Here is a 23,309-nt window from a genome sequence, read left to right on the forward strand (position 1 = left end):
ACTGCAAGCTATTTTCATCTTTGTGGACCTTTTCACTATATTAAATATGAGAGACTTTCTGAGAAGAATGATGGAAAGTTGATATAAAGGTAACTGAAAGTAGTTACTGATGTAACAATTTACTGATTTCAACAAACTCTGTACACTCAGCTGTTACCAAGATTCATACCATTGGTTATTGCTTAGGAAAGTGGATGAGGAAATGAGGAGCATTTCCATAGCTCTTGGTAACTTCATTTTTTTCATAGTTTCTATTTATTCATCTTTTCTTAAGTAAGTTCTGTTTTTTTCTGGCCTCTAAATTGTCTTGTCTGATGTTAGGTTGGTGCCCATGTTTCTCTCTTTTTGTTTAAAGAGCAATGGCAGGGACTTCCCTGGTGGCACAGTGGTTAAGAATCCGCCTGCCAATGCAGGGGACACGGGTTCGATCCCTGGTCTGGGAAGATCCCACATGCCACAGAGCAGCTGAGCCTGTGCACCACAACTACTGAGCCTGTGCTCTAGAGCCTGCGAGCACAGCTACTGAGCCCACATGCCACAACTACTGAAGCCCACGCACCTAGAGCCCTTGCTCTACAACAAGAGGAGCCACCGCAATGAGAAGCACGCACACTGCAAGGAGTAGCCCCCGCTCGCCGCGACTAGAGAAAGCCTGCGTGCAGCAATGAAGACCCAACGCAGCCAAAAATAAATAAATTTTAAAAAAGAAAGAAAGAAAGAACAGTGGCAGATTGGCTTCCATAGTGCTTGACTCCATAATCCAGAAGGCTGCCTGTTTTTCTCTTATCTCTCAGTTGACTGGTGTCCACATTTAGTAATTGTTTCCTGGGAGTCACGATGGCTTTGGCAGATTATCCAGTTGTTGCTTTAGTCAGTCATAGCCCTTTTTCAGTTATGTGTACATGCAGACATGACTATCCATCTATTCAGTGGTTTGATTCTACTACATATTTTCTATATGTAATTCTACAATAAATTTTTATGTTATAACCCCAGGGCTAGGGCTAGGGTGAAGAAAGAGGTACCTAGGGTATGAAATTTCAGGAAACACTCACTCTCGAGATGGGGGTAAGCTGGGACTTCCCTGGTGGTCCACTGGCTAAGACTCTGCACTCCCAATGCAGGGGGCCGGGGTTCGATCCCTGGTCAGGGAACTAGATCCCACATGCAGCAGCTAAGAGTTCGCATGCTGCAACTAAGACCCAACGTAACCAAATAAATAAATATTAAAAAAAAAAAAAAAAGGTGAGGGTAGACCAGCCCTGCACTTACATGACTCTAAGAGTGAGTACTTCATGACTCTAAGAGTGAGCACTCTAAGAGTGTGCCTGAGGCATCTCTCTTGCCTCATCCTGGTTCTGGCTTTGTATAACCCTGACCATAGTTGGTTACAGACACCTATATAACTTAAAATGAACTCTGTATAAAAACTTTAATTCATAACACGCTTTGACTTTATTTCATCTAAGAAAACAGAAATGAGGTGATATTTCAGGAAAATTAATACCATGCCTGAAAACATTCAATGGCTCAAAAGTTTATTTGTAAGCGACGTTAGCCGGAATTTTGGATCATGTTATCTAGGTTAACCACAGTACGTCACTGTTGTACTTCTATTCCTTTATTCTTTTTCTTTTTTTTAATTAATTTTTATTGGACTATGGTTGCTTTACAATGTTGTGTTAGCCTCCAATATTTCTTATTATGACACGGCTTAGAACTTAGAAGTTCATTCTAGCAGAGTACCTCTCATGATTAAAATTTTTGGTAAGCTTGACTGACTACTGCTCTGGTTGATGCTGTGATATGCAAAACCACCTGACTTTGGTAAACCATTGATTAGAGAATGGATGAACCTGAATCCTGCAGTAGATCAAGAGTACTCAGTTTGTGTTGCTGCCAGTTCAGTGGGCAGAGTACTCCATCTTCTTCAGCTGGCTGCTCTTCTGGTCCCATAATCTTCATACTGTCCCTGAGAAATGCCTTGGAGGTGAATGTGAGGTCAAGTGGTGGGACTCTGCCCCCATCCTTCAGTACACTTCCATCAGAAGAGCTCTTTTGTTTTGTTTTTTCTGTTTCAAGAACTGGAGTTCTGTTTAAAAGGTCTACATGCAAGGGACTCATTGAGAAGGGGAGCCAGTGATGAATGTGGAGCAGTACTTCTACAAGCTAAAATATCCTGAGCCAAAAAACTCTCTCTTTTGTGTCTTTTATTCCACTTACTAGACAGCTTTCCCACCCTCTTAAAAACCAATCTTCAAAACAGCCTCAAATGTTAGAATTCAGGACTCTTTACAGAGCTGTAGTCTCTGTTTTTATTTCATTTTTAAATGTTTTCATTCTTTGTTTTTAGATGCCAAGGAGAGCAGGTGCCAGCAGGCGAAGACACAGTTTGGAGTTGGCCTGAGATCTGGGGGAGAAAATCACCTCTGGCTTCTTGAAGGAACCCCCTCTCTGCAGACATGTTGGGCTGCCTGCTGCCAGGACTCCGCCTGTCATGCCTTTTGGTGGTTAGAAGGGATGTGCATTCAGGCAGACTGCAGCAGGCCCCAGAGCTGCCAGGCTTTTAGGACAGACTCTTCCAATTCTGTGCTGGTGTTTTTAAAAAAATTCCAAACTGCAGATGACCTGGACTTTCTACCTGAAGATGATGTACCACATATTCTGGGGCTAGCTTGGAGCAGGGTATCTTGGAGGAGGCAGAGCCCACCCAGAACTCCACCCAGACCTACTTTATCTTCCAGTGACCAGCAGAGCTTCATCAGGAAGCTTCGGAAGAGAGAGAGCCCCAGTGAAGAAGTAGCTACAGTGACACAGCCTTCTAAAATGAATGAGCGAGGTGATCTGAATACCACTAGCTCTGCAGAGGTAAGCGTATTGTGAATAAGGAGCAAAGAAGCGGTTTAATCTGCTTTTACATTTGGCACATACATGAGCTATGAAGCTGGTGCTTGTGGGCGGTGCTCCTAGGCTGAGGAGTGTAGGTATAAAGCTGCTTGGCGTCATCTTAGTAGGTGCTGCTGCCCAGATGTTCAAGGTAATTTGACCTCAGAGACGTTCTTTCCGTGCAAGTCTGACCACTGTTTTGGTAAAAGCAGAAAGCTGCTCATTATCTCATCTCAGCTGGCTCTTGGCTACAGGTGAGTGCAGTTGTGTGGGCGTTAGTCTCCACCAACAGTTCTGCAGTGTTTTCTGCCAGATTGCAGAACACTTGATTGATGTAGTTGCAGTCAAGTTCTCCTCCTCCTCCCCCATCTCCCTCCTGTAAACACATTCCTTAGGAGGTAGTTTCTATTCCACTCTGAAGTAACCATGCCTGGTATTGCAGATGAAGACCTGACCTGCCGGGCTGGGGAGCTGGATGTGGCCATTAGCCAAGAGGTCTCGGGTGAATTCTTACCAAGCTTTGTATGCCAAGGGAGATACCACCGGTAGAGTTTATTCTGCTTATTATGTTTCTTCATTGTTGATCTTCCTGGGCGAATGATTAAAAGGAATGACTCACTCTGTGCTCGTTCTCCCTTGATTGCTGTGACTTATTTTTGTATTTGTTTTGTCCTAGCTGTCTCTATCAAGTTGAAGCCATACTAGGGAGGCTACTGCATGCTAGGCACTGTGTGTGCTAATCGTTATATTATGTCATTTTGTTTAATTCTCATAGCAATATTTCCAAGTATGTATTATTAGCCCCGTTTTACTAGTGAGGAAACTGAGGCCCAAAGAGGTTAAACAATTTGATCATACAGCTAATGAATAACAAAGTTAGAATTGGAACCCAGATTTAATATTAAGGAAAAACCTTTCAGTGCAATATTAGAGATACAGTGTTAGGTTCAACATGCCCATAAACATTTATGGACATTTATTATAAATGTCAGGTACTTTTCGAAGCGCTAGAGAGATAAAGGTAAACAAGACATGATCTGTGCCCTCAGGGAGTTTACAGTCTAGTGGAGACTCAGGCATGAAGATGGGTATTTATGATAGTGTATAATTATTACATTAGTTGATTTACGAGCAGTAGGAGCACAAAAGAAGACGTGATCCTCCTGAGCAGGCAGGTGATGTGTATGTACAGGGAAGACTTCACTGAGATGCTTAACTTATTTCTTGAAGCATGTGGAGGATTTCACTAGGGGTTTAAAGGTAATAAAAAACATTCTGGAGGGAGATCCAGTGTATGCAAAGGCTTGGTTACACATTTACTATCTGCAAGGTCCTGTACTAAAAGCAAGGCACTAGGAATATTATAGGAAATAAGATCATGATTCCTGCGCTAATGGAGCTTACCCTCTGACCAGGAAAATAGACATGACGTTTATGGTAAATAATTATAAGCTTGATGCACATTATGAGAGGGTAAGTGGAGTGCTCTAAGAGCATCTAACAGAGACCTAATTGAGACTGAGGGGTAAAGTTAGGCCACCCTAAGTAAGGAAAGCTTAAGCTGAGACTTAAAGTAGAAGTAGGAATTCGGAAAAGAAACAGGCAAAGAGTAATTCAGGCAGAAGGAATAACAATTTCAAAGTTGGTTAGGTGCCCTAGAAAATTGGAAGATCAGGAAGTTGGGAGAGACTGGTCTTGCTTGGCAGACAGAGAAGGAGAGCTAGTGGAGAAAGAACAGGCTTCAGAGGTGTGCAGAACCTTGAGGCCTTCTTAAAGTATTAGTTTATCTTAAGCAGGGAATGAAATGATCAGATATGTTTTGTGTGGTGAGTAGACTGGAGAAGTGCAAGAATGTACATGGAGCAATCAAGTAGGAGGCTCTTCAGACAAGGGAACCGTCTCACTAAAGAAGGCAGTTGAAGATACGCGAAAGGGGATAAATGATAAATACTCCCTCAGAGCTGAGGTTCTCAAACTTCAACAAGTGTCAGAATCACTTGGAGGCCTCGTTCAAAACAGATTGCTGGGCCCAAGCTCCAAAGTTTCTGATTCAGTAGGTTTAGAGTGGGGCCTGAGAATTTGCATTTGTAACAAGTTCCTAGAGTGCTGATGCTGCTAGTCTGGGAACCACACTTTGAGAACCATTCCTTATAAGGCAGGTGGGTTAGAATCCAGAGCACAGGGCTTCCCTGGTGGCGCAGTGGTTGAGAATCCGCCTGCCAATGCAGTGGACATGGGTTCGATCCCTGATCCGAGAGATCCCACGTGCCGTGGAGTAGCTAATCCCGAGTGCCACAGTTACTGAGCCTGTGCTCTAGAGCCCGCGAGCCACAACTACTGAAGCTGGCGTGCCTAGAGCCTGTGCTCCGCAACAAGAGAAGCCACCACAAGGAGAAGCCCCCACACCACAACGAAGAGTAGCCCCCTCTCACCGCAACTAGAGAAAAAGTCCGTGCAACAGGAGTAAAGACTCAGACGTAGAGAATGAACTTGAGGACACGGGGAGGGGGAAGGGTAAGGTGAGACGAAGTGAGAGAGTGGCAGGGACTTATATATACTACCAAATGTAAAGTGGATAGTGGGAAGCAGCCACATAGCATGGGGAGATCAGCGCGGTGTGACCAACTAGAGGGGTGGGATAGGGAGGGTGGGAGGGAGACACAAGAGGGAGGAGATATGGGGATATATGTGTATGTATAGCTGATTTACTTTGTTATAAAACAGAAACTGACACACCATTGTAAAGTAATTATACTCCAATAAAGATGTTAAAAAAAAAAACCCAAATGGAAGGACCTTCTACAAAACTAGTAGTCTTCAAATATGTCAAAATCATGAAAAAGAAAGACAGAACTGTCATAGACTGGAGGGAACAAAGGAGATACAACTAAATGCAGTGTTGGATGCTGGATGAGTCATGGACAAGAAAAAAGACTTTTTCCACTGAAAACAGGCAATATTCAAATAAGGTGATTAGTTAACAGTACTATATGAATGTTAATTTTCTGGCTTCAATATATATGTAAGATGTTAACCTTAGGAGAAACAAGGTGAAGAGTATTTAGGAACTCTATACTATGTTTGCAACTTTGCAAAATAAAAAGTTTTTAAAAAGGCAGTGCCTGACACACGCACACACACAGAAAGCCTGTGCACAGCAATGAAGACCCAATGCAGCCAAAAATAAATAAATAAATAAATTTATTAAAAAACAAAAAAGAATCCAGAGCAGAAGATTAGCCTTAAGCAGGAGGAGAGACATCTCCTTCATTGTGATAGGAAGGAAGAGATGGGTGGATATAGATGCGGCTAAGGTGGACTTTTAGGTTTGATAGGAGGAAATTGTGGTAGTTCTAATCTCATTCTTGTTTTTTCTGAGGTGGGATAGATCATTTATTGAAAGTAGAAGCAGAGGTAGGTGGAGTGGGGTTAGGTGGGTAGTAAGCAGGAAAATGAGAGGTCTGGAGAGAGTGGTAAAGGCCTGAAATGGCCATTGTGAGGGGTAGGAGATTGTAAACAAGGTAAGGAAATAGAAAGATTGCTGGGTGTCATTGAAGGTGGAGACCATGAGTTTATAATTATAGTTGTATGATTCTCCTCAGTAGCTCTCAGCAACCCTGTCAAGAAAAGCCTGATAGTTTGATTCATCCAAGATTAGAACTTTGCCAATTTTGTATAGAAGGAAATTGGGGCGTTGAGACTGAGGTTGTTGTCAAGAGAGTGGATGAAAGAGAGATGTAAGAAGAAAGGAAAAGAGACAAAAATAGGAGGGGCTGAAGGAGATTCAGTAGAGGAGTCTGGCATTCAGAGGTTCGATGATGGGAAGCAGATATAGGGGGACAGGTAAATGTGCTGGAAGGACAGAAGGTAGTCATCAGAGAGTGAGATATTTGAATTTAATATTCTGGAGGTGGAGAAGATATGGTGATTAGAGGATCTAGGGTGAAGCTATGGAAGAGAGTTGCTGGGGTAGAGCAGAGAAGAAATTTATTGGTGACAAGGAACTCATAGAACATGTTGAATGAGTTATCCATGTAGACATTGAGATAGACTTTAATAAGGATGTTGATAATGATGACAGCAGTAGTAGCTAATGTTTACTGAGTACTTACTACTATTAGTAAGTACTATGTACTTAGTACTATGTCAGGTACTATTTCGAACCCTGTACACGAATCAACCCTTTTAATCTATGCAACAAATCCTGTGAATTACTATTACCATCTTTATTTTATAAATGAGGAAAACTCAGGAAAAGAAAGGTTAAGGAACATGGCAACATAGCTATATGTGGTAGCAACAAGACTTGAACCCAGCAGTCTGATTCTATCCGGAGTCTGTAGTCTTAATCGGCTTACTCTTGAGGCAAGACTTGCAGTGAAGAGGAATTTTGAGATCCAGATGTCAAAGCCATCAGTAAAGTAGGAGGAGTAATGAGTAAGTTGAGAGATGACAGCTATGATGAGAGTTGAAGTATTGTGCAGCAAGATAGCAAAGGAGAAGAGGTTTTTACAAAGAAGATAGAAGAGTAATGATTTGCAAAGGCATTGAGAAGGGGAGCAAATAAAATAGCAACCTACCTTTAATCCTAAAGTGTGGGAGAATAAGTAGCCATCCTATTGCAGAGATAGATGGGAAACAGTATCCTCAGGGGAGGGCAGGCTTACACTTAAGAATAGGAGGTCAGGGCTTCCCTGGTGGCGCAGTGGTTAAGAATCCGCCTGCCAGTGTAGGGGACGCGGGTTCGTGCCCTGGTCTGGGAAGATCCCACATGCCACAGAGCAGCTAGGCCCATGAACCACAACTACTGAGCCTGCGCATCTGGAGCCTGTGCTCCGCAACGGGAGAGGCCACGACAGTGAGAGGCCCGTGCACCGCAATGAAGAGTGGCCCCTGCTCGCCGCAACTGGAGAAAGCCCTCGCACAGAAACGAAGACCCAACACAGCCAAAAATAAATATAAAAAATAGATAAATTAATTTAAAAATATTCTGTGAATGTTTAAAAAAAAAAATTGGAGGTCAGGAACTTCCCCGGTAGTCCAGTGGTTAAGACTCCGAGCTTCCAATGCATGGGGCTTGGGTTTGATCCCTGCTCGGGGAACTAAGATCCCATGTGCCATGTGGTACGGCCAAAAAAAAAAAAAAGACAAAAAGAGTAGGAGATCAGGGATCACTTTATGGGCATGTGACCTGTGCAGTCCCCACACTTAGAAAGGCCTTGTTCTTGATTTAATGCTCTGCTCTCGTTATCTTGAAATTCTTAATTTTTGAACATGGAAGCCCACATTTTCATTTTCCACCAGATCCTGAAAATTTATGTACCCTCTCCTGCATGAGGTATAGGGAACAAAACATGAAATGAACTGAATGTTTGGAACTGAATATTTGGAAGAAAAGGAGGTTGGGTTTTAAAGGAGAGGAAGTATATAGATCATTGTAGGGTTAACAGTGTGGTGTGGTAAATGATTCACAACTGGGTTTTCCCCCAGAAAACAAAGTCAAGCCCTGAGTTGTAGACTTTGCCAGTTTTCATGGTGTAAATGCTACCACCGTGACCAATTTCAAGCTACCAACATGAAGTCACTGAACACAGAGTTGGCAGAGATGAACACAGTCGGCATATGACCTGGCTCTAGCACACCACAGGATAATGATGATCAATAAAATTGGACCAGTAAAATTAGAACTTTTGTAGATTTAGGCCTGACGGTCTTCTGGAAAATGATAAAAACTCAAACTTAGGCCTTACGAAATTCAGGTATATGCTGGAGGGAGGATCCTGAAGTTGTGTTGGCTGGGGAGTTCTTTTTCTTGTTGTTCACCAGTCATAGGCAGTGGCAATAAATTGCTGCTAGTGAACAGGGTCTCAGGCTTTATGGTCTAACATGGAGAGTGGGTGGACATGGGGGGAGGAATATTGAACTTGAACTTTGAAGCCCTAGGAGTGGGAGTGCGCTTTGTGCAGTGTCGCACATAGGCATTTCGCATCACATGTTGGGAACTGCAAGCATTGCTGAAAAATGGGGCAAAGTGAAGTCTTCAGATCCAGACAAGTTACATTTGACCTTATATGCCATGCTTAGGAGCTTGATTCTCATGCTGAAGGCCATGGATAGCTCTGGAAGGGTGGTAGGAACTTCTTGTACATTCAGAATAGTTAATTGCCAGGCATTTCTTTTAGGAGAGGACTTGGAGTTCAAACTTCTGCTCAATACATTAGGGAGAGTAAGAGAAATGTATGTACTGCAGATCTTCTAATTAGGGATGACTGACTAGCAGCAATAATTTGTACTAAAATTTTAGTTTGTACTGTTTTCACTAAGGTAGGTCAAGCAAGTCTGCATCCAAAGGAGGAAGAAATTGTATCATATATTACTCTTGTCTTGCCTGAAATGCTTGCAGAGTTGCAAACGCATGGGGTTGTCAGTAGCATTTTTCATTCTTTTGAAAACATATATATATTGCATTCAAGAGTAGGTATTGTGGACCTTCAGCAATTTCAGAAGTGGAAAGGAATGTCATCAATTTATTCCCCTTTCTCAACTTAGAGAAGGAGAGGCTTGTACTGCTTGGTTGAAGTACTTCATCCTTTCTGGATCATGAACCTCTGAATTGTTGGCGGGAGGGGCATGAAGGCTTGTTAATTGGGTACTGGCACATTTACAGTACGAGGAGTTGAGCCACTGGTTATTAATTGCTGCCAGTCCTGCTTTGTGAAAGGAGGAGTGTTCTCTTTGAGCCCAGGGAATGAAGGTCCAATTAGGTATCCCCACATGTAAGGTTTGACTTCAGAAAGGCTGAGGTGCTCCTTTCTCTACCGGCACCATTTCCCCGTTTCTAGTCAATATTACAGCATTTCAACCCCTGCAAGCCGGTGGCTTTCTGTAGAACAGATGACTGAGAAGGATAAGTGAGCCAAGCTCTTGGACACCTCTCTGCTGCCTTTTATCCCCAAGGAAAACTCTTATGCTGACTTTACAGAAGGTTGGAACTTACTTAGCTCTTATCCCAAGGTAGAGGCGTGGGGTGTGGGCAGCAACAGAGAAGAGCCTTGCATAACCAAGGACAGAAACCCAAGCAGTTCTGTTTCCCTTCATCCATATTTTTGTTTTGTTTTGGTTTGTTTTTTAAGGTTTTTGCTTGGTTGCTTTCTTTTGGTTTTTGTTTTAAAATCTTCCCTTTAATCCTTTAGACTTGTGAAATTTTTACCAAGGGTTCATTTATTCTTCTGGCTATTACTTCCTGACAAATTTGGAATCTCTCAGGACCTAGTTTTCTCCAGATTCTCATTCTCAGTTATCTGAGCAGCAGACACCAAAAATTTTTCAGCCCCAGACCCCCTTCCAGCCCTCTGGCCTGGACAAGTTTTGTGGCTTTCTCATCCCTCACTGACCTAGACCCTTCCTGTACTGTGTGCATATATTCACTAAGTGCCCCCTCAACGCCCCCCAACCCCCGCCATTCTGATGTTACATGAGTGGCTTGTTGCATCAAGAGAAAAACTGGGCAGCCGGTTTCCTTGTTGTGCGTGGGTATGCAAAAATCCCTGCTATTGTACTTTTCCTTTTTCGGAAGTATTAGTGCCTGAACCATAATACTTTTTCCTTATTTTTTTCTCACTATACCTGCACTCTTTCTCCTCTAATCTTCTAAATCTTCTGGCTCTTTTATCTGATTATCTGGTTTTTTTTTTTTATTGAAGTACAGTTGATTTATCATGTTAGTTTCAGGTGTACAGCAAAGTGAGGTGGTTATGTATAAATGTATATATCTATACATATATATGTATAAATAAATGTATCTACATTCTTTTTAAAATTCTTTTCCGGGGTTTCCCTGGTGGTGCAGTGGTTGAGAGTCCGCCTGCCGATGCAGGGGACGTGGGTTCATGCCACGGTCTGGGAAGATCCCACATGCTGCGGAGTGGCTGGGCCCGTGAGCCATGGCTGCTGAGTCTGCGCGTCCGGAGCCTGTGCTCCGCAACGGGAGAGGCCGCAACAGTGAGAGGCCCACGTATCGCAAAAAAAAAAAAAAAAAAAAATTCTTTTCCATTATAGTTTATTATAAGAAGTTGTATATATGTCAGTCCCAGTCTCCCAGTTTATCCCCCTCCCCATCCCCTGGTAACCATAAGTCTGTTTTCTATATCCATGACTTTACTTCTGTATTCTAAGTAAGTTCATTCGTACCCTTTTTTTTAGATTCCACATATAAACGACATCATACGATATTTGTCTGTGTCTGACTTATTTCACTCAGTATGACAATCTCTGGGTCCATCCACGTTGCTGCAAATGGCCGAGTAATATTCCATTGTATATATGTACCACATCTTCTTTATCCATTCATCTATCGATGGACATTTAGGTTGCTTCCATGTCCTGGCTGTTGTAAATAGTGCTGCAGTGAACACTGGCGTACATATATCTTTTTGAATTATGGTTTTCTCCAGATATCTGCCCAGGAGTGGGATTGCTGGATCATATGGTAGTTCTATTTTTAGTTTTTTAAGGAACCTCCATACTGCTGTCTGTAGTGGCTGCACCAATTTACATCCCCCCACCAACAGTGGAGGAGGGTTCCCTTTTCTCCACACCCTCTCCAGCGTTTATTATTTTAGAGTTTTTGATGATGGCCATTCTGACTGGTGTGAGGTGATACCTCATTGTAGTTTTGATTTGCATTTCTCTAATAATTAGCTATGTGGAGCATCTTTTCATATGCCTGTTGGCCATCTGTTTGTCTTCTTTGGAGAAGTGTCTATTTAGGTCTTCTGCCCATTTTTTGATTGGGTTGTTTGGTTTTTTTGATATTGAGCTGCATGAGCTGTTTGTATATTTTGGAGATTAATCCCTTGTTGTTCACTTCATTTGCAAATATTTTCTCCCATTCTGTGGGTTGTCTTTTCGCTTTGTTTATGGTTTCCTTTGCTATACAAAAGCTTTTAAGTTTCATTAGGTCCCATTTGTTTATTTTTATTTTTATTTCCATTACTCTAGGAGGTGGATCAAAAAGATCTTGCTGCAATTTATGTCAGAGAGTGTTCTGCCTATGTTTTCCTCTAAGAGTTTTATAGTATCTGGTCTTCACATGATGTGATTTTAAATGGGATTTTTAAAACTTTCTCTTTCTGATAATATCATTGTTAGTGTAAAGAAATGCAACAGGTTTCTGTATATTAATCTGGTGTCCTGCTACCTTGCTGAATTCATTTATCAGTTCTAATAGTTTTTTTTTTTTTTTTTTTTTTTTGGTGGTACGCGGGCCTCTCACTGTTGTGGCCTCTCCCGTTGCGGAGCACAGTCTCCGGACGCACAGGCTCAGTGGCCATGGCTCACGGGCCCAGCCACTCCGCGGCATGAGGGATCTTCCCGGACCGGGGCATGAACCCATGTCCCCTGCCTCAGCAGGCTGACTCTCCACCACTGCGCCACCAGGGAAGCCCCTCTAATAGTTTTTGTGTGGAGTCTTTAGGTTTTCTATATAGAGTATCATGTCACCTGCATATAATAACAATTTTACCTCTTCCCTACCAATTTGGATATGTGTTATTTCTTTTTCTTGTCTGATTGCTGTGGCTAGGACTTCCAATACTATTTGAATAGAGTGATGAGAGTGGGCATACTTGTCTTGTTCCAGAATTTAGTGGGAAGGCTTTCAGCTTTTTACTGTTTAGTATTATGTTGGCTGTGGGTTTGTCTTAAGTGGCTTTTACTATGTTGAGATATGTTCCCTTTATATTCACTTTGGTAGGAGTTTTTATCATGAATGGATGTTGAATTTTATCAAATGCTTTTTCTGCATCTATTGAGATGATCATGTGGTTTTTGTCTTTTGTTGATGTGATTATCTGGTTTTTTTACTGTGTGAAATGAATTTGAAAATGTGTTTGTTGACTACTTTGTAAGTTAAGTTATGAAGTGAAGAGGGTTTTGTTGTGGATCCATTAACAGTTCCTTGCTAATTGGCAGGACTTGAGCCACAGGAAAAACAGTCTCAAAACCAGCCATATCTTATTTAACACTCCTGTCATCCCTCCCCCTTTCTCCTTTCATGGGCGGTCTTAGTTTCTCAAGGAGATTCTGAGAAGACATAACTTTGTAACTAACTATTACAAAGATAAACCCTGCCATATTCTGAGAATATGGGTTGGGATGTTACTGAGAATTGGGTTGGGATGTATCATTCAGCTCCACTGGCTTTGCTACCGCAGAAAGATACTGTCTTTCCTCTAGTAGGATTTTTGTTAGTGACCATAATAGTTTTGTTTTGTTTTTGGCTGCATTGAGTCTTCATTGCCACATGCAGGCTTTCTCTAGTTGCAGCGAGTGGGGGCTACTCTTCATTGCAGTGCGCGGGTTTCTTATTGTGGTGGCTTCTCCTGTTGCAGAGCACGGACTCTAGGTGTTTGGGCTTCAGTAGTTGCAGCACGCGGGCTCAGTAGTTGCGGCACACGGGCCCTAGAGGCGCGCGGGCTTCAGTAGTTGCAGCGCGTGGGCTCAGTAGTTGTGGTGCGCAGGCTCTAGGGTGTGAGGGCTTCAGTAGTTGTGGCTCACGGGCTCTAGAGCGCAGGCTCAGTAGTTGTGGTGCATGGGCATGTGGGATCTTCCTGGACCAGGGATCAAACCTGTGTTCCCTGCATTGGCAGGTGGATTTTTAACCACTGCACCACCAGGAAAGTCCCTTGTTTTATTTTAATACCTTTGTGTCTCAAATAAAAATATGTTGAAAGCTGAAATTTTGTGAGTCATTTTTTAATATTAAGTAGGCACTAGTGTAGCATGTGTCTTACCAAGGAGGGCTCCTACCTGGTCTGTGGTGATACTGCCTGGATAAGCATGAACATCCTGTGTGTGCCCTGCAGGCTCCTACTCAAAACAGAATAGCTCATGATGGAGGATATTTTTTGTCATTTTGAATTATGGTATTAATCACTGGGGCTGGCTTGCCATATTTGGAGAGGGTAGCCCCAGAGTGGAGGCGGTGAAGAAGGAGAGAGGAGGAAGAGGGAGAAAGAGGGAGAGAGAAATGAAGAGATGGAGAAAAAGAATGTGAATAGAAACCTTTCATCATTCTGAATAAAGCTTCCTTGAAGAAAAAACAGGTGTATCCATCTGGGGCATGATTTATGACTTATGGTTTGTTCACAATTGGATTAGTTTTTATGATTTCTGTCAAGTGCCAGAAAAAATTGTCCCAAGGAAGTTCCACCCAAGTCTCCCTGAGCCTATACCATTTCTGAAAATTTTCAGTATTACTTCATAGTTTCTAAAGTAAAATAGTTTGCTCTATATCTCCTTTTCCTATTTCTTTAAAAATAACTAAATAATAATAATAAACTGTTTCTTTAAAAATAAAAATCTGCCTGCCTTACTTAAAAATATTCCTATGTGTCTACTTCTGAGAATTTATTCTAAAGCAGTAATTCCTTAATAAAGAAGGAGCTTCACTTACAATGGTGAGCTGGTATTTATTTAATTAAAAAGTGGAAGCAGTCTATCTAATAAGGGGAAGGTGACATAGTGCAGCCATTAACAATACATTTTTGGCTGCATGAATGGCTCTTTTGTTACTCCTTTCTACTTTCCACTCCAGCTACACTGAATGGAATGTTTGGTCTTCTGTGGATACCATACTTTTTTTTTTTTTTTTTTTATCGGTACGCGGGTCTCTCACTGTTGTGGCCTCTCCCGTTGCGGAGCACAGGCTCCGGACGCGCAGGCTCAACGACCATGGCTCACGGGCCCAGCCGCTCCGTGGCATGTGGGATCTTCCCGCACCGGGGCACGAACCTGTGTCCCCTGCATCGACAGGCGGACTCTCAACCACTGTGCCACCAGGGAAGCCCCTTTTTTTTTTTTTTTTAAATGGTTTATTTGTTTATTTATCGGCCACACTGTGCAGCTTGTCGGATCTTAGTTCCCTGACCAGGGATCAAACCTGTGCCTCCTGCAGTGGAAGCACAGAGTCCTAACCACTGGACCACTAGAGAATTCCCTAAACTGTATATGTTAAAGTGTACAATTTGATTATTTTTGACATATGTATATACCCATAAAACCATCACCACAAGAAAGATAATGAACATATCATTACCCCCCAAATTTTCTCCTGTCCCTTTGTAATGTCTTTCCCATTCCCTCCCTTATGCCTAGGCAACCACTGATCTGCTTTAGGTTATTATAGATTTTCTAGGGTTTTTATTTTATTTTTTATTTTTTCCTTTTTTTCTTTTTTTTTCCTTTTTTTTCTAGGATTTTTAAATAAACAGAATCATATTTACATTACGTACTCTTTTTTTTTTAGAAATTTATTTTATTTATTTACTTTTGGCTGCTTTGGGTCTTTGTTGCTGCGCACAGGCTTCCTCTAGTTGCAGCGAGCGCGGGCTACTCTTCATTGTGGTGCGCGGGCTTCTCATTGTGGTGGCTTCTCTTGTTGCAGAGCATGGGCTCTAGGTGTGCAGGCTTCGGTAGTTGTGGCACGTGGGCTCAGTAGTTGTGGCACGCGGGCTCAGTAGTTGTGGAACACGGGCTCAGTAGTTGTGGCTCACAGGCTTCAGAGCGCAGGCTTAGTAGTTGTGGCACACGGGCTTAGTTGCTCTGCGGCATGTGGGATCTTCCCAGACCAGGGCTCGAACCCATGTCCCCTGCATTGGCAGGCGGATTCTTAACCACTGCGCCACCAGGGAAGCCCTATGTACTCTTCTTTTTAACAATTTTATTGAGGTATAATTTACATACCATAAAACCCATTCCTTTTAAGTGTGCAATTCAGTGACTTTAGTGAATGTATAGAGTTGTATATCATAACCACAACCAGTTAGTTAACATTTCCATAACCCCCAAAACTTCCCTGGTGCTCATTTGCCCAAAACTTCCCTTGTGCCATTCCTACTCCCTCCCCCAACCCCAGGTATCCCCTAATCTGCTGTCTCTGTAAATTTTGTCTTTTCTGGACTTTTCATGTGAATGGAACCATGCAACATGTAGTCTTTTGTGTCTGGCTTCTTTCACTTAGCATAATGTCTTGATGTTCATCCTTGTTGTAGTATGTGTCAGTAGTTGGTTCTTTTAATTACTGAATAGTGTTCCATTGTATGGACATGTCATAGTTTGTTTATCCGTTCACCTGTTGATGGACATTTGGGTTGTTTCCAGATTTTTTAAGCTGCTGTGAACATTTGTGTGGTCTTTGTTTGTACATATGTTTAAATTTCTCTTGGTCAAATACCTGGGAGTGGAATAGCTGGGTCTTATAGGTCTATATTTAATATTTTAAGAAATTGCCAAACTGTTTCCCAAATAGTTGTACCATTTTACATTCCCATTAGTAATGTATGAAAGTTCCAGTTGCTCTGCATTCTCACCATCACTTGGTATGGTGAGTCTTTCTCATTTTAGATATTGTAATAGGTGTGTAATAGTATCTCTTTTTTTTTTTTTAAGCTTTGCATTTTAGTACTTTAATGCTTCTTTCATTATTCCCTTGTGGTATTTCTATAGTGCCATTTTATTTTATTTCATTTTATTTTATTTATTTATTTTTTAACATCTTTATTGGAGTATAATTGCTTTACGGTTTTGTGTTAGTCCCTGCTGTATAACAAAGTGAATCAGCTATATGTATACATATATCCCCATATTCTCATTATGGTTTTGATTTGCATTTCCCTAAATACTAATGATGTTGAACATCTTTTCATGTGCTTATTTGCCATCCATATGTTTTTGGTAAAGTGTTCATGTTTTCCCCCATTAAAAAAAATTGGGCTGTTTTCATATATATATATATATATATATATATATATATACACACACACATATATTTTGCATGTAAGTCATTTATCAGATAAGGGATTTACAAATATTCTCTCTCAGTCTGTGACTTGCTTTTCATTCTGTAAGCAGTGTCTTTTTTTTAATTGATTTTTAAATTGAAATATAGTTGATTTACAATGTTGTGCCAATCTCTGCTTTACAGCAAAGTGACTCAGTTATACATATCTATCTATCTATCTATGTATAGATATAGATAGATAGATAGATAGATACATTCTTTTTTTAATATTCTTTTCCAGTATGGTTTATCCCAGGAGACTGGATATAGCTTCCTGTGCTATACAGTAGAACCTTGTTTATCCATTCTAAATGTAATAGTTTGCATCGCCAACCTCAAACTCCCAGTTCATCCCTCTCCCTCCGTGCCTTCCTCTTGGCAACCACAAGTCTGATCTCTATGTCTGTGAGTCTGTTTCTGTTTTATAGATAGGTTCATTTTTGCCATATTTTAGGTTCCACATGTAAGTGATAGCATTTGGTGTTTGTCTTTCTCTTTCTGACTTGCTTCACTTAAGTATGATAATCTCTAGTTGTATCCATGTTGCTACAAATGGCATGATTTTGTTCTTTTTATGGCTGAGTAGTATTCCATTGTATACATCTTCTTTATGCATTCATCTGTCAATGGACATTTTGTAAGCAGTGTCTTTTGAGGAGCAGATATTAATTTTGATGATGTCCAGTGTATCAATTTCTTTTTATGGATCATGCTTTTGATATTGTATCTAAGAAAGAGTTCTCCTAAGTTTTCTAAAGCTTTTATAGTTTTAGGTTTTAAATTAAGGTCTAGAATTTTTTTTGTGCACAGAGAGAGCTGTGGATGGGAGGGTTTTGTTTTGTTTTTTGGCATATGAGTATCAAATTGTGCTAGCACCGTATTTTTACCATCCATTTTCAAGCAAGTGAATTGCTTGTCACTTTTATTGAAAACCAGTTAACCATATGTTTATGAATCTATTTCTGGACACTCTTTGGTTCCACTGATTTATTTGTCTATATTGACATCAATACCACACTGTCTTGTTAGCTATAGCTTTGTAAAATAAGTCTTTAAATCAGATCATGTAAATCTTACAGTTTTTGTTCTTTGTTATCAGAATTGTTTTGGCTCTTCTAAGTCCTTTATATTTCCGTATACATTTTAGAATCATCTTGTCAATTTCTTTTTAAAAAGCTTTCTGGGATTTTGATTGGGGTTATGTTAAGGCTGTAGATCAATCTGGGGAGAATTCATAGCCTTATAATAATAGTGAGTCTGTCTACTGATCCATGAACACAGTATATCTTTCCATTTGTTTAAGTCATCTTTAACTTCTCTCAGCAGTGTGTTTCAGGGTACAGATTTTACGCATCTTTTGTCAGAATTATCCCTAAGTATTTCATTTTTGATACTATTATAATTGATATTTTAAAAAATTCAGTTTCTGTTTGTTGCTAGTGTATAGCAATACAATTACTTATTGTATCTTAGGAAGATGTAACTATTATGGAAGGACACAGAGAGATGTAACATTGCTTGCTTAGAAGATGGAGGAAGGGGACCATTAGCCAAGAAGAGTACATGGCCTGTAGAAACTGGAAAAGGCTAAGAAATGGATTCTCTCCCTCCTTCTGAACAGACTGGCTAGGTTTTCTCAAAGACAATCTTTGGTTTCATTTCTTTTTCTCTGTTGCTTTTCTATTTTATTGATTTCTGTCTAATTTTTATTGTTTCATTTCTGCTGTTTAATTTGGATTTCATTTGCTCTTTTCTAGTTTCTTAAGGTGTAATCTGAGGTTGCTGATTTGAGACTTGCTTCTTTTCTAACATGGGTATTTTAGTGCTATAAATTTCCCTCTAAGTATAGTTTTAGCCACATCCTACAGATTTTGATATTGTGTTTACAGTTTATTCAGATCAAAATACTTCTAAATTTCCCTTTTGACTACTTCTTTGACTTTTGGATTATTTAGAAGTATATTATGTAGTTTCCAAATGTTTTGGGGGATTTTCCAGATGTATTATTGATTGGAAATTTAATGCCATTGTAGCCAGTGAACATTGTATGACTTGAATCCTTTTAAATTTATTGAGACCTGTTTCAATGCTGAGAATATGGTCTATCTTTGTGAATGTTCCAAGTGTACTTGAAAAGAATATGTATCCTATTATTGTTGGGCAAGTGTTATATAAATGTCAATTAGATCAAATTGGTTAGTGTTGTTCAGATCTTCTATATGCTTATTTTCTATTAATTTCTATCAGTTATTTAGAGAGGTGATGAAATACCACACTATATTTGTAGATATATGTTTCTCCTTAGTGTTAGATTAGCTTTTGCTTCATGTACTTTGAAGTTCTATTATTTGATGTATAAATGTTTAGGATTGTTTTGTCTTCTTGATGAACTAACCCCTTTATCGTGATAAAATTTATCCTCTTTTTCTCTGGTAGTATTATTTGCTCTGAAATCTGTTTTGTCTGATATTAATATAGCCAGTCAGGCTTTCTTTGGTTAGTATTAGCAAGATATATCTTTTCCCATCCTTTTACCTTTAACCTATTTGTGTCTTTATATTTAAGGTGGCTTTCTTATAGGTTTCGTAGAGCTGGGTGTTGCTTTTTATCCAATCTGACAATCTCTGTCAATTACTTGGATTGTTTAGACCATTTAATGTGATTATTGATGTGATGGGATTCAAATCTACCTACTTAGTTTTCTGTTTGTCCCATGTGTTCTTTGTTCATTTATCCCTATTTTTATGCTTTTCTTTGAATTAATTATTTTTCATTCCATTTTACCTCTTTTTATTGACTTATTAGTTGTGATAGTTAAAAAATGACCCCCCGGGCTTCCCTGGTGCCTCAGTGGTTAAGAATCCGCCCGCCAATGCAGGGTACACGAGTTCAAGCCCTGGTTCGGGAAGATCCCACATGCCGCAGAGCAACTAAGCTCGTGCACCACAACTACTGAGCCTGTGCTCTAGAGCCCGCGAGCCACAGCTACTGAGCCCACGCACCACAACTACTGAAGCCCATGCACCTAGAGCCCATGCTCCACAACAAGAGAAGCTACCGCAATGAGAAGCCCATGCACCAAAACGAAGAGTAGCCCCTGCTCGCCACAACTAGAGAAAGCCTGTGTGCAGCAACACGAAGACCCAACACAGCCAAATTAATTAATTAACAAAACAAAACAAAAAAATGACCCCCCGCCCCTCACCCCCAAGGATGTCACTTTCCTAATCCCAGGAACCTGTGAATATGTCACATTACATGGCAAAGAGGTATTAGGGTTGCAGATAGAATTAAGGTTTTCAAACAGCTGACTCTGAAATAGGGAGATTATCATATTTTCTGAGTAGGCCCATTTTAGTCACAAGGGTCCTTCTTCTAAAAGTAGAAGAGGAAGATGTGTGGAGGACACAGAGAAATGTAGCATTACTTGCTTTGAAGATGGAGGAAAGGGACCTTGAGCCAAGGAGAGTGCCTGGCCTCTGGAAACCAGAAAAGGCTAGGAAGTGGATTCTGTCCTAAAGCCTCCGAAAAGGAGCACATCCCTGCCAGCCACTTGGTATAGCCCGGTGAGGTCTGTATTTGTTGGGTTTCTCGCTTATAGAACTCTAAGATGATAAAGTTGTGTGGTCTAAGCTGCTAACGTGTGTGGTAACTTTTTACAGCAACAACAGAGAAATTAATACATAGTTATAATTCTTTACATCGTGTTACTGGTTGCTGTGAAGTTTGTAGCATGCATCTTTAGCTTATCAAGGCCTAACTTCAACTGATACTTTACTAGCTCGTGTATAGTGTAAAGACCCTACAACAGTACGCTTCCGTTCTCTCTTCCTGGCCTTTGTGCTATTGTCGTCATACATTTTACTTCTATATATGCTATAGCCTCCACAGTATATTGTTACTTTTTTTGCTTTAAACAGTTAATTATCTTTTAAAGAGATTTGAAAATAAGAAAAATATACACCTAGTTAGTTACTATTACCAGTGCTCTTCATTACTTTGTATAGATTCAGGTTTCCGTCTGGTATCAATTTTCTACGTCTTGAAGGACTTCCCTTATCATTTCAAGTAGTGTAGGTTTGTGGCGATAAATTCTTTCAACTTTTGTATATCTGAAAATTCAGTATTTCACTTTAGTCTTTGAAAAATATTTTCACTATTTAAGTAAATCTAAGTTGGCAGGGATTTTGGTTTTTTGTGGGGTTATTTTTTGTTGTTTCCTGTTCCTTTTTTTTTTTTTTTTGCTTTCAGTACTTTAAAGATATTATATTATAGCAATCTCTTCTTGCTTGTGTTTATTGAGAAATCTGCTATAATTTTTACATTTGTTCCTCTATGTATAGTGTGTCTTTTTTCTCTTGCTCCTGTTAAGATTTTCTCTTTATCACTGTTTTAAGAAATTTGATTATATTACTACTTGTAGTTTTCTTTATGTTTCTTGTACTTGGAACTTGTTGAACTTCTTAAATCTGGGTTCAAATGTGGGTTTATAGTTTTTATCATATGTGGAAATTATTTCTTCAAATATTTTTCTGTACTTCCTTTTTAAAAAAAATTTTTTTTAATTTATTAATTTACTTTTGGTTGTGTTGGGTCTTTGTTGCTGCGTGTGGGCTTCATCTAGTTGCGGCGAGTGGGGGCTACTCTTTGTTGCAATGCGCGGGCTTCTCAACGTGGTGGCTTCTCTTCTTGTGGAGCACAGGCTCTAGGCGCATGGACTTCAGTAGTTGTGGCACACGGGCTCGGTAGTTGTGGCTCATGGGCTCTAGAGCGCAGGCTCAGTAGTTGTGGTGCATGGGCTTAGTTGCTCCACAGCATGTGGGATCTTCCTGGACCAGGGATTGAACCCGTGTCCCCTGCACTGGCAGGCGGATTCTTAACCACTGCGCCACCAGGGAAGTCCCTGTGCTTCCTTCCTTTGAGAACTCAATGAGAAGCATTTTGGCCCCTTGAATTTGTTCTACAATTTGCTGATGTTCTGTTCATTTCTTTTCAGTCTTTTTTTTTCTCTGTATGTTTTGTTTTGAATAGTTTCTGTTGATATGTCTTTGAGTTTTCTTCTGCATTGTCTACTTTGCCATTAAATCTCTTACAGTGTATTTTTCACCTTAGACACTGTAATATTCATCTCCAGAAGCTTTATTTGGGTCTTTTAAAAATATATCTTCCATGTCTCTACTTAATATATGCAGTCTTTCCTAAAGCTTTTTGAACATATGGAATCCAATCATAATAATGATTTTAATATCCTTGTAGAAACGTGGGATTCACCTTAGATTTTTTTCCTGAAGCCCAAGATACATTTCAGCTTCATAAATATTAGATTCTTAATATTTTAAAATCCATCCCACAGGGGGAATTTCCAGTAATGGTGGAGAGTAAAGCAGTCTCTTGAACCTTCCCCCAGATAATAATTATAAAATATGTAAAAAATATATTTAAATAAAGTGGAAAGTATCCAAAAGCAGAAAGAAGCTAGAGGAGAGTTTACTCTTGAAAAACAGTAACTGGAAATGATAAGAATTGTGAGTTTGCAGCTTTTTAAAATTTTTGCCTGAGGGCATTCATCAACCCCCATAGCAGAGGAAAGTGGCAGTGGAAAACCTCAGTTTTACTTTCTTATGGTGGCAAAGAACAGAGTTCAGGGTAGAAAAATTACCTGGAAACATAAGGGGAGGAGCTCTTGAAAGTTAAAAAAAATACAACACAGAAGAAGGTGAAACCCATAACCTGACTATAAACCCCACTAAAATCCCCTGGCTGAACCTCTAAACTACACTCACATGGAGAAATTCCAGAGGGCCTGGTGAAAAAGCATACAGAGATCAGAGAGGCAGAGTCCTGTCTTTGAAAGACAGAACCTAAACCAGGTGAGCTCTGTGAGTTGGCTGCTTTTTTTTAACTGAATTCATTACCCAGCCATGTGTAACTCAGGTGGCAGAAATCTGATGTCTTACTTACTTGAGGTATCAGAGGACAGACTCTAAGACTGAAAAATTAGGGAGTAATCTCAGTCAGAACAGGCCCTGAATGTGAGTATAATCTATGGCCAAATTCTTGGCCAATCACCAGATTCACAAGAAAACCTACAGGGGACCAGGCTGAAAAAAGTAGCTGTAAGAATTACAAAGAGGGACTTCCCTGGTGGCGCAGTGGTTGAGAGTCCGCCTGCCAATGCAGGGGATGCAGGTTCGTGCCCCGGTCCGGGAGGATTCCACATGCCGCGGGCCCGTGAGCCATGGCCGCTGAGCCTGCGCGTCCGGAGCCTGTGCCCCGCAACGGGAGAGGCCACAGCAGTGAGAGGCCCGCGTACTGCCAAAAAAAAAGAATTACAAAGAGATATCAGTTGCTGCACATTGCAGGGGAAGCAAACTCTACAGATTAAATCCAGATAAGTTACTTGCCTGCTAGGAAAAATACAGTGGCATTGGTGTAAAGGTAGACTAAACCAGTGAAACAGAATAGACTCCAGAGAAAGACACACAAATATGGCCAGCTGATGTATCCAGGCAATTCAGTGGGAAAGGATAATCTTTTCAATAAATGGTGCTGGAACAATTGGATTGTGATATGGAAAAACATG

General features: G+C 40.5%; 1 protein-coding gene across 2 annotated transcripts in view; it reads left to right on the forward strand.

Annotated features, from left to right (window-relative positions):
• KIAA0319L (KIAA0319 like) overlaps nucleotides 1–23,309 on the forward strand; it is a 109,531-nt gene that overhangs the window by 36,505 nt on the left and 49,717 nt on the right. For both annotated transcript variants that reach the window (XM_082667619.1, XM_082667620.1), the window contains exon 3: nucleotides 2,354–2,868. In XM_082667619.1, the coding sequence (XP_082523745.1) occupies nucleotides 2,354–2,868 (515 nt within the window). The remainder of the gene's footprint in view (nucleotides 1–2,353; nucleotides 2,869–23,309) is intronic.

This window comes from Grampus griseus (genome assembly GCF_964374135.1).
Source record: "Grampus griseus genome assembly, chromosome: 1".
In the NCBI taxonomy this organism is placed as follows: Eukaryota; Metazoa; Chordata; class Mammalia; order Artiodactyla; family Delphinidae; genus Grampus; species Grampus griseus.